This window comes from Equus quagga, chromosome 7, assembly GCF_021613505.1.
Source record: "Equus quagga isolate Etosha38 chromosome 7, UCLA_HA_Equagga_1.0, whole genome shotgun sequence".
Lineage (NCBI taxonomy): Eukaryota > Metazoa > Chordata > Mammalia > Perissodactyla > Equidae > Equus > Equus quagga.
Genome location: NC_060273.1, coordinates 52,388,793 through 52,403,876, shown reverse-complemented (window position 1 = coordinate 52,403,876; position 15,084 = coordinate 52,388,793). Strand labels below are relative to the sequence as shown.

The 15,084-nt window shown below is 35.0% G+C and overlaps 1 protein-coding gene across 5 annotated transcripts in view; it reads left to right on the top strand.

The window, feature by feature from the left end:
• The window catches only part of RANBP17 (RAN binding protein 17), a 334,844-nt gene that overhangs the window by 87,382 nt on the left and 232,378 nt on the right, over positions 1-15,084 (top strand). For all 5 annotated transcript variants that reach the window (XM_046668588.1, XM_046668586.1, XM_046668587.1 and 2 more), the window contains one exon: positions 10,000-10,135. In XM_046668588.1, coding sequence (XP_046524544.1) covers positions 10,000-10,135 — 136 coding nt within the window. The remainder of the gene's footprint in view (positions 1-9,999; positions 10,136-15,084) is intronic.

The window sequence follows — 15,084 nt, the reverse complement described above, 5'->3', positions numbered from 1 at the left end:
AGCTTTGGGAGATTGTAGGAGTCCAAGAATTTATCCATTTCCTCTAGGTTATCCATTTTGTTGGCATATAGTTTTTCATAGTATTCTCTTATAATCTGTTGTATTTCTGCAGAGTGTGTTGTTATTTCTCCTCTTTCATTTCTGATTTTGTTTATTTGAGCTTTCTCTCTTTTTTTCTTTGTAAGTGTGGCTAGGGGTTTGTCAGTTTTATTTATCTTCTCAAAGAACCAGCTCTTTGTTTCATTGATCCTTTCTACTGCCTTTTTCATTTCGATAGCATTTATTTCTGCTCTGATTTTTATTATTTCTCTCCTTCTGCTGACTTTGGGCTTTATTTGTTCTTCTTTCTCTAATACAGTTAGGTGTAGTTTAAGATTGCTTATTTGGGATTTTTCTTGTTTGTTAAGGTGTGCCTGTATTGCAGTGAATTTTCCTCTTAATACAGCTTTTGCTGTTTCCCGTATGAGTTGGTAAGGCATATTATCATTTTAATTTGTTTCCAGGTATGTTTTGATTTCTTCTTTAATTTCTTCAATGATCCATTGCTTGTTCAGTAGCGTATTGTTTAGTCTCCACATCCTTGTGCCTTTCTCAGCCTTTTTCTTGTAATTAATTTCTAGCCTTATAGCATTATGATCAGAGAAGATGCTTGTTAGTATTTCAATTTTTTAAAATTTGTAGAGGCTTGCCTTGTTTCCCAACATATGGTCTATCCTTGAGAATATTCCATGCGCACTTGAGAAGAATGTGTATTCAGCTGTTTTAGGATGAAGTGATCTATATGCGTCCAGTAAGTCCAATTGTTTTAGTTTTTCGTTTAGCTCCACTATTTCCTTGTTGATTTTCTGTCTGGATGATCTGTCCATTGATGTGAGTGGGGTGTTGAGGTCCCCTACTATTATTGTGTTGTTTCTAACATCTTCTTTTAGGTCTGTTAATAGTTGCTTTATCAACTTTGGTTCTCCTGTGTTGGGTGCATAGATATTTATAAGCATTATTTCTTCTTGATGAAGTGTCCCTTTCATCATTATATATTGTCCCTCTGTGTCTCTCTTTACCTGCCTTATTTTGAAATCCGTTTTGTCTGATAATAAGTATTGCAACACCTGCTTTCTTTTGCTTGCTATTAGCTTGAAGTATTGTCCTCCACGCCTTCACTCTGAGCCTGTGTTTGTCCTTGGGGCTGAGGTGTGTTTCCTGGAGGCAACAGATTGTTGGATCTTGTTCTTTAATCCATTTTGCCACTCTGTGTCTTTTTATTGGAGAGTTCAATCCATTCACATTGAGAGTGATTATTGATGCATGTGGACTTAATGCTGTCAATCTGTCGCTCGTTATCTGGTTTTCCTGCATTGCCTTTGTTTCTCGTCCTGTGTGTTTTAGCCTACCCATTGACTACTGCAATTTCTTATGCTGGGTTTCTTAGATTTTTCCTTATTTATGTCTTGTGGCTCTGTTCTGTTTTTTAGTTTAGTGGCTACCCTGAAGTTTGTATTTAGAATCTCGTGTATAATATAGTCTATACTCTGGTTGTCTCTTACTTACTTGGCCTAGACTGATGTAGTCCCTTTGCTCTTCCCCTCCTAAGTTATTATTTCACTTTTTATTCCAACTCGTGTTATGAGTTTGTAGTTAGAGTGATAAGATCGTCTTTGCTTTGGTAGTTTCCTAACCTTTATCCTAATGCTATAGTTGAATATTTGCTATCCTATTCTGGTTCTGCCTGTCTGTCTCCCTACTCTGTGGTTTGTGACCCCTTTCACCCTTCTTTCTTTTTTCAGGTATGAGAGGCTTCTTGAGGATTTCTTGTAGTGGAGGACTTTTGGTTACAAATTCCCTTAACTTTTGTTTGTCTGGAAAAGATTTAATTTCTCCCTCATATCTGAAGGATATTTTTGCTGGATAGAGTATTCTTGGCTGAAGATTTTTATCTTTTAAAGTTTTGAATATGTCACTCCATTCTCTCCTAGCTTGTAAGGTTTCTGTAAAGAAATCTGCTGAAAGTCAGATAGGAGTTCCTTTGTAGGTTATTTTCTTCTGTCTTGCTGCCCTGAGTATTCTTTCTTTGTCTTTCATTTTTGCCATTTTTACTACTATATGCCTTGCAGTAGGTCTTTTTACATTGACAAATCTAGGAGATCTGAAAGCTTCCTCCACACACATTTCTCCCTCAATCCCTAGACTTGGGAAGTTCTCTTCTATAATTTCATTAAGCACACTTTCTGCTCTATTTTCCTTTTCCACGTTCTCAGGAATTCCTATGATCCTTAAATTCTTTCTTCTCATTGAATCCGCTATCTCTGATATTTTCCTCATTCTTTTTAATTGTTAGTTCTCTTTCTTCCTCTGTCTGGAGCCATTCAGCCTGTCTATCTTCGATTATGCTAATTTGCTCCTATATGGTATCTACACTGGCATTCAGGGAGTCTGTATTCTGTTTTATCTGATCCGTTGTGTTTTTCATCTCTAGTAATTCTGTTTGATTCTTCTTTATAATTTCAATCTCTTGTGAAGTAACTCCAGAACTCATTGGCTTGTTTCTCTATCTTTCTCTCTACCTCATTGAGTTTTTTTATGATAGCTACTCTGAACTCATTTTCACTTAGTTTACCTATTTCCAAGTCTTCAGGACTTAATTCTCTGTTTTTATTGTTTTCCTTCTGGTCTGGAGCCTTTATAAATTGCTGAATGGTAGACGAGCGGGTTTTGTGCATGATGGTTGTATTCGGTTGCAGTTACAGCCTTTTGCCACTAGATGGGGATTGAGAGCCGTGCGTTTTGAGCCCTCCGCCTTCAGGCAAGATGGCGGTGCCCAGCGTGGGTTGTGTGTTGGGGGGGGCAGTTTCTATCCTGCGCTGATCTGCATCCGGATCAGCTCTCATTCTCTGGTCTTCCGGGGCCCTGGCTTGATAGGTCCCTGCACATGGAAGCTTTCCCCCATCAGCGGGTTTCCACTGCACCGGCGGTGGGAGTCCTGGCCGATCCCCCGGTTGCGCGGTCTCTCCCCCGCTCCTTCCCTCACTTGCAGCAGCGATCCCAGTCTTTAGGGGAGGGAGTGAAGCTCCCTCTTACCCTGTTCCAGCTCCTCTGAGGGTGGCTACAGCTTCTCCGTTCTCTGTCTTCTTACTCTGTAGGTCTCTGACGGTCTCAGCATTAGGGGTCATTTGTTGAAATTCAGTTTTTCCGTTTCTTTGGTTGTATTTTGGAGGGGAGAGAGTCCCCAGTCAGCTCACCCCACCATTTTGCTCTGCCTCCTCCCCTAAATAAAGTATTATTAAACAGAAACGCACATACAGCAAGGTTATATGTTTATCGGCTGATGAAAATATTGTGACCAGAGTTCCTTATGAACCTAGCCCTGTATTTCCTCTAGGAGCAGTGGTTCAGTATTCACTAATTCAATTTCGCAGTGACTTTATAGAACATAACTCCCATGACTAATGAGAATCAACTGTATAAGATGGTACATTACACGCCTGGTTGCTCTCTTTTATAGGAGTTTTCCCCAGAGGCCACATGCAAACATTGTGCCTCAAAACAGTCCATGGTGGTGGTGGTGGTGGTGGTAGAGAACAAGGACCAAGGACAAGCACTTTATCTGTTCACTTATTTCTGTTTCCCATTTCTTACTGGTTGAAGTTTACTCCTGGGATGTTTAACTTTTCCGTACTTCTTAGTTGTAGTCCTTGGCCTCTTTGAGGTGCCTCTGGGGAAGCCAGGGCTTCTGTTGGTCCTGTTGAGTTAGAGGTAGAGGCTGGAGCTGTGGCAAGACTCTCCTCTCCCCTGGGTGAGGATTTATAACTTTAGAATCATGACTCTTTACTGTAGCTACAAGGCAAATGGTTGAGGTCAGGGGTCGGGTGAGAGGTGGTGGTGGGGTTGATGGGAGTGTAAATAGGGCCAAGCAGATTCAACATGGGGCATATACTAGGATGTACGTACTTTGTCTAGAAAAAACATAAAAATGTGTTTTAAAATATCGAGATTTTGAATTAAATAAGAATGACGTTTTATGTAAAATTTTAAAATATCAATTTTGTGTGAAGAAGTTCCAAATAACTAGAACTGAATAACTGAAATACTGTTGCCTTCTGTGTGTTATTATTTGATTCCTTTCCAACTCCTGGGAGAACATTACCAAATTAGAATATCATGAAGCTCCTGCCAAAAATCTGTGTGCTGTTATTTTTTCAGGAGAAGGTTAATATTCATAGAAGGTCTCAATATCGTGATAATTATAATTAAAACATATTACTTTAACATAATAGGCTACTTAAACTTAGCAAATAAATATATTTGTGCTCAGGCCACCCAATTCTAATTAAATAAAGATTATTTTTGTAGTCATTTCAGTTCATTCATCATGATCAAAATGTAAACCTCTTGAGGGATTCTTCAGGGATTTACTCATCCAGTATCCTCTTGATTTACTAGTGCTAGTAGAGTGGCTGCTGCTTTCATGTTCATTCCTCTCAGTTATGCTACCCTCTGTTTCTCCTTATTACTTTCACCTGTTCCTCTCCGAGTCATCCTTCATCATTCATTGAAGACTTTGACAACTAGCTCAGAGTTTTGCTCTCTCTTCCAAACCCTACTATCATATAGATGACTTCAACTTCTTTCTTTAGTGTTACTCTCCTCTTCTCTACTCATAAACTTTCAGTGAGACAAATTCCAAAGTCCTTGCCATGGCCTGAAGCATCCTGTACTACTTCTCTGACCTCATTTCCTATCCTTTCTTGTTCAACTCAACCACACTGGCCTCCTCTTTGAGTATTACCAATATTTTTCACTTTATGGCCTTTGCATTTCTCTTCTGTTAGGAGTGCTTTCTCCCAGGTGTTTATAGAGTACTCCCTCACTTCCCTCAGGTCTTTACTCAGATGTATTTTTCTTCCTTGACCTCTCTATCCAAAATAACATCCTTATTCTACTTTATTTTTCTTTATGGTACTTACCTTCTCAATGTTTATTTGTTAATTCCATTAGAATAAGGGAAGGAATAGCTTTATCTGCTTTGTTCACTGCTGTATTTTTATCTCACCTGCCTGGCAAAACTTTAACTGTGAAGGAATTCAGAGTTCTCTCTAATTTCTTGAGTGTCAATAAAAGAAATTGCACACCTCTGTAGATAGGTACCATTATCTCAACTGAGCCCTCAGCATTGCTCAGTGATTCTATGTTGTTTTAATTACTTTTGTCTTCTGATTTTGAGACACCTGTTAAACTGTTTCACTTGTAGGTTCTGACCCGTATGTGCCTCCCATTCAGTGAATAGAATTAAACTCATCTCTTTCATCCACTCCCAGCCCTGACTCTCTTCATGTGTCTCATCACTGTGCACTCAATTGCCTAAGCCTAAATCCTGGAAGTTATCTTTAACTTTTCCTTTTTCTTTTATCAGCACCCATTTAGTCATCAAATCCTGTCAATTCTACCTTCTAGTTATCCCAATTAGTCCAGTTATTTCTATCTCCTCTACTGTTTTAGCTCCTGTCATTTTTTTCAGCTGGATTTGTGCTATAGTTTTATATGAACACGTTGCTTCCTCTCAGGCTTTCTAAAATACGGAGCTGATTATGTCACTGCTTTGCTTAAACTCTGCAGTGTCTGCAATGTCTTTCCATTGCTGTTGGGATTTAAATCAACATAGCTCATCAGGCCCTTCATGATCTGGCTCCTGCCTGTCTCATTAGCCTCATCTCCTGCCATTGACTGCTTTATAGTCATAATTGAATTTTTTTTGGCTCTTAAATGAGTCATACTTTTTCTTCCCTCTCTGGATAACTACATATGCTTTCCTCTTTCTCTTAACATTCTCTCTCTTTGCCCTGTTCCATCCTTAAATATTAGGAATCCTCACTAATTTCTTTGTGGTGTTTATTATAGCACTTGTCATTCTTTATTCTAATTGTCATTTTATTATCTTTCCCTGAATAGACAATAGATTTATGGAGGATTGGGAATATATATGTTTCACTTACTGTTGTATTCTGAACTCCTAACACACACCTGCCATAGAGTAGGCCCTCAGATACTTGTTGACTGAATGAATACTTATTTAATTGGATATCCAGGAGAATATAAAACAATTGACTATTTAAAGCTCGTTTCTTTGTATGTGAAATGGTATGCTTATACTTGGATCAACATTATTTAATGATATATTTATCTTTTTATTCCCTCGATGTTCTTTACCAAAAATAATTTAAGATAAAGGAAAAGTAAATGTAGGACAGTAAATTGAAACTGGAACTAAATATTATGTATATAGTACAAGCTTTGGTCTTAAGCACTTATTAGAGGTTGCCACAGATCTTTGAAGGGCACTGTGGCAGAGACTACTAGTTGTTCCTTATCTCTTCTTTTCTTCCTCAATAATAGAATACTGATTGTTTTGCTGAGTATATGGCCACCTGAATAAAGACTAGATTTACTAGACTCTCTTGCAGCTAGGTATGGTTAAGTGATTATGTTTTGGGCAATTGGATGTAAGTGGATGTGGCATGTGCAACATATATGAACGTAATGGGTGGGGCTGACAAAGTCATCTTAGACCACAAAGTGATTCTGTGAATAGAGCAAGTGTAACAACAAGATAGAAAGAACTAGAGTGCCTGATACACCGTGGAGCACCAACTAGTCCTGGAGCGCTGCCTTGGATTTTTGCTTGAGAGAGAAATAAACATCTATATTGTTTAAGCCATTTTTATTTTGGATTTCAGGCACTTGCAGCTGAACTTCTTGTACAACTACCAAAACTTCTTTGACAAATGGATCATGTACCCTGCTGGGAACTCTTTCCTACTCTCCTGCTGGGGATGTCATTGCCTCTCAGGCAAATGCAAATCACCAGCTTAATATGGTTGTAAAGGCACCCCAACAAACTGTCTTTTGGTTTCATGTCTTCCTCGGACTTTTGAAGTATGCTATACAAAGGAAATAAAAGTAAACCTGAGCGAGTACATAGAATCAACAAAGAACTAGAGTAGGAAAAGGGAGATACTACTCAATAAAGAATTTAAAAGCAAGTATGCCTTATATAAATCGCTTGAAAAATCACCTGGATCCAGAGATAAAGTTTGATTTATGTATCTATTTACTTAACTAAAAATTAGTCCAACAATCTGCTAATTCACCAATACACAGACTTTAAAAGTCAGCTTTGTCCCTCCTCTTAAAATTAGAGAATAAACACATCTTCTTAGGAAGAAAACACCAACAACCTGGTTACAGTAATCTAACTCTTGAATTTGATCTTTAGTAAGTTTTCCTTCATAAATTTTAATGGCATTAAAGATATTTGTAATTTAAGGGTACTTTTAAATAAGTAGCTTAGTGTATAAATATGGGAAATAATAACTATAAAATGATTGTCAAAATATAATTTCATAGCACTTTGGCAATAAGTACCAAGTTTTTAAAAGAAATTTATATGCTGTAACCTAAATATTTTATTTCTAGAAATCTTTGGTAGTAGGGAAGAGAACAGTAGTTATATTTCACTGAAATATGAATTTATATTCAAAACAAAATGACTAAATTTTGACATAGGCTTAGTATTATACAACCATTATAAATAATGTTTTGGAAAATTATTTAATAATATGAAAGAATTAATTGGTCAAGATATATTCAGTGAGATAGATCGGTGGAATAGAATAAAAGATCCAGTAAGTAATCTGAATGCATAAATAAATAGTGTATATGATAAGGGTAAATCAAAATGGTGAGCAAAAGGTAGATTATACAAGAAAGAAATGGTGTTGAAGCAGCTGGTTAGCCATCTGGGAAAAAATAGTGTTGAGCCATATATCAAAATATGTTCAAAATAAGTTCAAATGTATCATAGAGGTAAATGTAAAAATATGAAACATAAAAACACCTTATATTCAGGTAAGACTTGTTATTATGCAAAATATGTAAAAGAAAAAACTGATAAAATTTTCTGTATAAGAAAAACAACACAAACTTCTGTATGACATTAAGAAGACACCGTAATCAAAGCCAAGAGAGAAATGAAAAACAAGGAAAAATATTTATAGCTCAATCATAGGCAAAAGGCTCAGTTTTCTAGTATATAAAGAATTTGTAGAAATCAGCAGAAAAAGACAACCTGATAGAAAAAAATCAGCAAAGTATATGAACAGATCACAGAAGTGGACATACATATGGCTTAAAAACAGGGAAAAATTTTAACCTCACATGCATGAGAGAAATATAAATTGAAACTATACTGAGATGCCATTTTTCAGATTTCAGTAAATTCTGAAGTTTAATATCATTCTGAATTATCTATGTATATATAGACAATGTCATAGACTGATGATAGGACTATAAATTGTGAACTTCTGTGGAGGGCAATTTGGTAATAGTTATCAAAATTATAAAAGTTTATATTTGTTAAGCTAGTAGTTTGACTTTTAAGTGTGTACTGTAACTATACGTGTGTGACATGATGTATACAAGATTGGTAAAAGCGTTTTTGTATCAGCAAAAAATTATAACCAACTTTAGGGTCCATCAGTAACGGCATGTTTGAAAATATGGTACATTCATATAATGGAATGTTAAACAGCTGCAAAAGAGAATGAGGAAGCTCTTTATGCTGACATGGGAAGATCTGTAAGATATATTGTTAAATTGAAAAAGCTAGGTTTAGAACCAAAAATATAGTATGCTCCATATGTTTACATATGTAAAAAAATTCTCTGGAAGGACACATAAGCTATTAACAGTGTGTGTGTATATGTTCTTGTGTTCATACGTAGAAGGAAGCAGGTGGGTCAGGGCTAGTCATAGCTGCCTTTGTATAGTTAGAAAAAGGAGAAAAAGGTGCTGTTTCCTCAACAACCTCCACTTCAGTCTCTTAAAAAGATGATTATGTTTGTTTTGTTAGCACCAGGCTCTTGGCAGCCATCCACTGGAAAATTTTAATGAAAATGTATAATAGAAGGATTTCTTTTTTGAAAATTCTAGACTGAGCTTTTCATTTTATTCAATTAAGCTTCTTTTCTTGTTCCCCTCTTTGGTGAGGAAGGTTGGCCCTGAGCTAACATACGTTGCCAATTTTCTTCTTTTTGCTTGAGGAATATTGTTGCTGAGCTAACATCTGTGCCAGTCTTCCTCTATTTTGTATGTGGGACGCTGCCATAGCATAGCTTGATGAGTGGTGTGTAGGTCCGTGCTCGGCATCTGAACCTGTGAACCTCAGGCTGCCGAAGTGGAGTGTGCAAACTTAACCACTGTGCCACTGGGCCAGCCCCTCAATTAAGCTCTTTTTCAAGGATATTTAACTTAACCTTTAGTTCATTTATGATTTTCTGATAATAATATTTGCATACTTTTCTTTAAAATGTTTGATTTTGTTAAGGTCATCTTGTAATTTATTTCAGGTAAAATTTTTATTACTCATTAAGAAAGTGATATAACTTGATGGGTGTACCTCTTGATTTTTTTAAATTTTGAATCGTGTGACCCCGAAATATATAATTATATAGAATATAAGGTTTAATGGAAAAGTAAAATACAAAATTACACATTCAACATCATTTTCCTTTACTAAAATTTTATATATTTACATATATCTATGATATTTATGTAAATATATAAAATTTTAGTGAAAGATATTAGATATTAACTTACATCTGTGTATATATATTATATTTGTAATAACTAAATATTTACTTATATCTGTGTATATCTATTATATATTTATATGTATATGTCATGTATTTATATGTGAGTTTTTAGTAGAACGGTGTATGCACATGTGGGTTTGTATATGTATTTGTATGACTTAGGAAAAAAGACTTAGAAAGAATTAGAGCAAATTGTAATATCTCTTAGTGGTAGGATTTCAGATGATTTTTAAAATATTTTCTTGATAAGCTTTTGTATTTTTTCACTTTTTACAATGTTTATATATTGTGTTACATTGACTATAAATATTTTAGCATTGTTTCTCTACTGAAGCTTTTTTTTTTCCTTCATGAAAAGAGTTTTTCAGCTTATATCTTTAATGGATACCGGATTGCCTCAGTGTTGTAATGAGAAAATAGAACTTGCAATTCTGTGGTTCTTGGATCAATTTCGTAAAACATATGTTGGTGATCAACTTCAAAGAACCTCAAAGGTAGGTTTTCCTGGAGATTAAAAAAACATGTTATTGAAGATGAAGAAAGACGTTCACATATAACAGCTTTAAGCTGAATGGACATATTTGGGCAATTTCTATGTAAGAAATTTAATTGATCAATTGAAACCAATTGATTAATTGGTATTGAAGGAAATGTAAGATTAATTTGCTTGGTTTACACTTAGATTTACCATTTTCTTTGAAGATTGATTGGCAGAGTTAGTATTTCTTATGTAGCTAGTCATTAAATAGTTAAGATTTTTCAAAAGCCTGAATGGATTTTGCCTTACTGTATTGTATTTCAAGGTTTAAAACGTAAGATTTACTCTTTTAGTAGTTCTGGGTTTATTTTGGACAGTTATTTATTTATGTGTTTTCCAGTATATTTATCGTTCATTCCTCAGCATTTTTACATGATAAATGATGAGGCCTAGGAGAGTGAGACACTTCCTTGAGAGACCACAGTTAAATCGCCTTAATGTGGAGAAGACTTGTGCTGTGATGATTGAAAGTTTAGCATCAGCAAATTTAGATGAATTGATTTTAAGGCATAACGAGGGATTATTGACGGCATTTGTGAACCCTAACCAGATATGTAGTAGTACTTGTGACACTGAGTAAGATCTGTAAGGTTTTTTTTCTTCTTCTTCCTGAAATAATAACTCTTTCCAAAACCTTCTCTGTAAGAAATCCTAAGGATGTTCTTATCTCCTTTGGATTTATAGTTTGTATTTGTAATGTTGAAGGATGTCTTATTGAAAATTCTAGAACAAGCTTATGTTGAACTCAGCTTTTTTTCCTCTGGGAAATTTACCTTAACTTTCAGTTCATTTATGGTTTTCTGTTAATAATAGTTGTATAGTAGTGTAAAAAAAAATTGGTTTTGTTAAGATCATCCTTTAGTTTATTTCAGGTAAAATTTTCTTCGCTTTTTAAGAAAGTGATGTAGCTTGGTGCTTTCTTTGTCAAATATATTGTGATATTTTGTTGCCTTTTAGGATTAATATCAATAAAATTTTCTTAGAATTTAGCTGCCATTGAATGAGATCATTAGAAAGAGAAGTAGTAGCTAGAAATAAATGCCTTAGGTTGACAGTAGCAAATTAGAATCAGACAAAAATCACATGATATGAAATTTATACAGGGTGCCTGTTTTGAAATCCCAGCTGTATTACTTGAAGGTTGAGTATAAATCAAATTACGATTAATTGTCTTGTTTTAAATGTTCTCAGAGAGTTTGTTATTTTGCTTGTACAAAAGTGAATACTCTTGAAACATTACTAATTTTAATATCCATTTGGTGTGGGTCTTAGAACAGTGAAATATGGAATAGAAAAGTCTTCACATTACTGTGTTTAAAGTACTTGGAAGGGAATATGTAAAATGAGACTAGTCATTTCAGGGCAGTGAGATTTAAGAAATATTTTTCCAAAAGTTTTGTTTTATATATATACTATATCTAATATATCTTTTAATATAAGGTAATTGTGAAAAAAGTGAATTCTAGAGATCAGTTTTTCTTTTTTGAAGGAGCTTACATATTAGGAGAAAAAGACATCATCAGACTGGTGTTGATTCTTTTATTATATCTTTACTCTCCCGTTTTTGGTGTATATTTCTTACCCTATTTTCAAAGAAAGTTTAGTTCTAAGGTGATTTTATTTCTAAGGCATTCCTACTGCCTAACCCCAAAGTAAAACCAGAGCTTTCCGCTTTTCTTTTTCTGTGGCATGTCTGCTGATCTGCCTTAATAGGAATCATTTTGCGGGGTCCTTAATACGTGCCCTGGCACTCTTCTAGGAGCTCTTGATGCTCACTCTAGTCCTACAACAAGCCTGCAAGGTTGGTATTATTGTTTCCATTTTACAAATGACATAACAGATTGTCTAAGACATTTATAAGTTCTCCATGTTCTGTTTTTCTGGCAACCAACTGAGGAAGACTAGATGGAAAACATTTTTTGGTGAGTGTATTGTCGCATTCCGAATTGTGGCGAAAAAAGGGGGAATGTTAGATAATAAGCAAATAATGTTTGGTGTGCACATGTTTTGTACTAGAAAGTATACTAAGCATTCTTAAGCATTATCTTATTTAATTAGGTTATATAGAGTGTGACTTAGAAAGTTCCTCCCAATCTCTTTTCTACGTATGTCACCAGTTTCGTTCTTCAGTACTCCGTACTTGTACTGTATACTTTATGTGTATTAAACTTTCTTCAACTCCTGTTAACAGTTTGTGTTCTCTGTCACTTCTGGGCCTTTGAACAAAATGTTTCCTCTGCCTTTGACACATTGTTTTAAATCCAGCTTCCACCTCCCTGCCCTACTCTGGTAACTCCTTATCTTTCACATCAGACCCTCCATCCTTTAGGATGACCTTATTAACTTAAATTCTGGGAGTTCCTTTGCTCTGTGTTCTGTAGCATCCTGTGTCCCCAGTTTTAGCCTTATAACATTGCATTGTAATTATTTGTTAGCACAACATATATAGACTGTAATTTGGGTTAGGACTATTTCCGCCTTTTTTATTGTTATCACCTCCAAGTGCCTGGTATATTGGTTGTATGCTTTCTACTAGATAATGTTTGAATGCAGTAGAATTACATAGGAATTGGGTCTAGATCTCATGTATAATACTTTCAGGTAATAAAGGGTATGTTCTTGAGTTGGAAAATGATACTGACTTTAGTGAAATTGTTCAGCAATTTTAAATAAGGTATACTATTAACTATTTTGAAAATTTTATAAAAGCTTGCATATGCAAAATAATATAATTTTTAGAAATAAGTGCTTCAGGAACCAAAGTGGAATCATTGAGGAGTCCTAAGTAATGATGTATAGAATAGGAGTATGTCCTATAAGCGAGAAAGAAGTATCATAAATAGTAGCTGTAGGCATTTACTGAACAATTAGTCTGTGCCAGAGAGTTGGGACACTTGGCAGGCATCTAATTTCATCTCACAAAAACTCTGTGGAAGTAGTTATTTTTATCAACCTCCCCTACCCCTTTTTACAGATATAAAAACTGAAGCTTGGCATGGTTAATTAATGTGTTTAAGTGGTTGAACCTGGATTTGAACCCAGGACACCTGATAACAGCCTGTGCTGCTAACCACTTTGCTATGTTGCGTCCTGTTGGATCTTTCACTGGGATATTGAATGGGCCCTTCAAACTCAACATGTTCTAAAAAGAAATTCACTTTCTTCTAAAACCTTTTCCACCTATTTTCCTATTTTGAGGAAGAATGACTTTGAACCCAAAATTTCCACTTTGTTCTTACTACTACTTCTTCTTGTTTTTAAAGATTGGCACCTGAGCTAACATCTGTTGCCAAACTTCTTTTCTTTTCTTTCCTCCCCAAACCTCCCGGTACATACTTGTACATTCTAGTTGTGGGCCCTTCTGGTGGTTGTTCTTACTTCTTATATCTGATCTGTCACCTAACCTTGCTGATTTTATTTTCTAAATATCTCTCAGTTCTGTTCCTTTCTGACCCCTTCCTTTTTAACTTCATTTTTACTGCTTGTCATTTCTCACTGGATTTTAAAAGTTTTCTGATTATCCTCTTTGTTTTCATTTTGCCTTCTCCTGACTCCAGTTCGTTTTCCACACTGCCACCAGAGTAATCTTTTCTTCAGTAGAAAACCAGAGAGAATAGTGTGATGAACAGTCATACACTGATCATCCAGCTTTGTCGAATCTGAATGCTTTGCTGTATTTGCTTTCAGATCTGTATATTTTTAAATTAAACATTAATGACCTGTTATTGCCCTGAGTCTGTATTTCTCACTTCTAGCCCCAAAGTAACCACTATTCTAAATTTAGTGTTATTTTCAAGTATGATTTTGTTCTTTTTCCACATTCCCATGTATTTAGTAAACCAAATATAGTACCATTAACTTTTATAGAGAATTATTCTGCAGGAACTTGCCTTTTGATCAACATTGTTTTTGAGATTAATCCATAATAATACATATAGTTTAGTTAATTTAATTATTGAATGCTATTATAATATATTACTGTGCCATTATATATTCATTTCGTGTGTTAATATATGTTAGGTTGTTTCCAGTTTTAAACAGTAAACATCCTAATACTGTTTCCTCATGCATATGTATGAGTTTCTTGGAGGTAAATACTAGGAGTGGAATTGCTAGGCTGTGTAATGTACATATCCTCAGCTTTATAAGGTATTATTAAGTTGGCCTCCTAAGTGTTATAACAGTTTATTGTCTCTCCTCCAGCAGTAGGTATGTGTTGGTATATATTGTCATAATACTTGGCTTTTGTCAGGTTTTAAATTTTGCCAATCTTTAGGAAACACATTTCTTCCTATGCCATTTCTTTGCTTAAAGTTCATATTTGTTTCCCATTATTTACAAAATAAACTGCTTCTTATGGTCAAACTTTGCCTGCCTTTGCAACCTTTTCTTTTGACACTGTATTCCACTCTATGACATGATTTGTATGTGCTGCTGCCTCTTTCCCTTTTGCTTGTATCTCCTCATTATCCAATTAATATTAATAAGTACTATGTATTAAGGCCAGGGACACAAAGGCAAATAGGATGGTCCATCTCCCCAATAGGTTTTTAAGTAAAGAGGAAGATGGACAAGTAAAGAAAAAATTATAAAATTTACCCAGTTACGCATTCAAACAGGATATAAATAAGAAAAAGAGAGACCATTAAATAAATACTACTGTGACGTTTGGTTACCTCTGTGTCAAAATTTTGGATTATTACTTCACAGCATACAGAGATCAAATCCAAGTAAGTTAGAGGACTTTTAGTATGAAAAGCAGGAAATTATGGTTTAAAGATAGGGAAAGATATTTTTAAGATATAAAAAGCCCAAAATGTAAACCCAAAGGTTGATAAATTCTATCCATATTAAAAGAAAAAATTTTGTGGATCAAAAGACACAATAAACAAAGTAAATTGACAA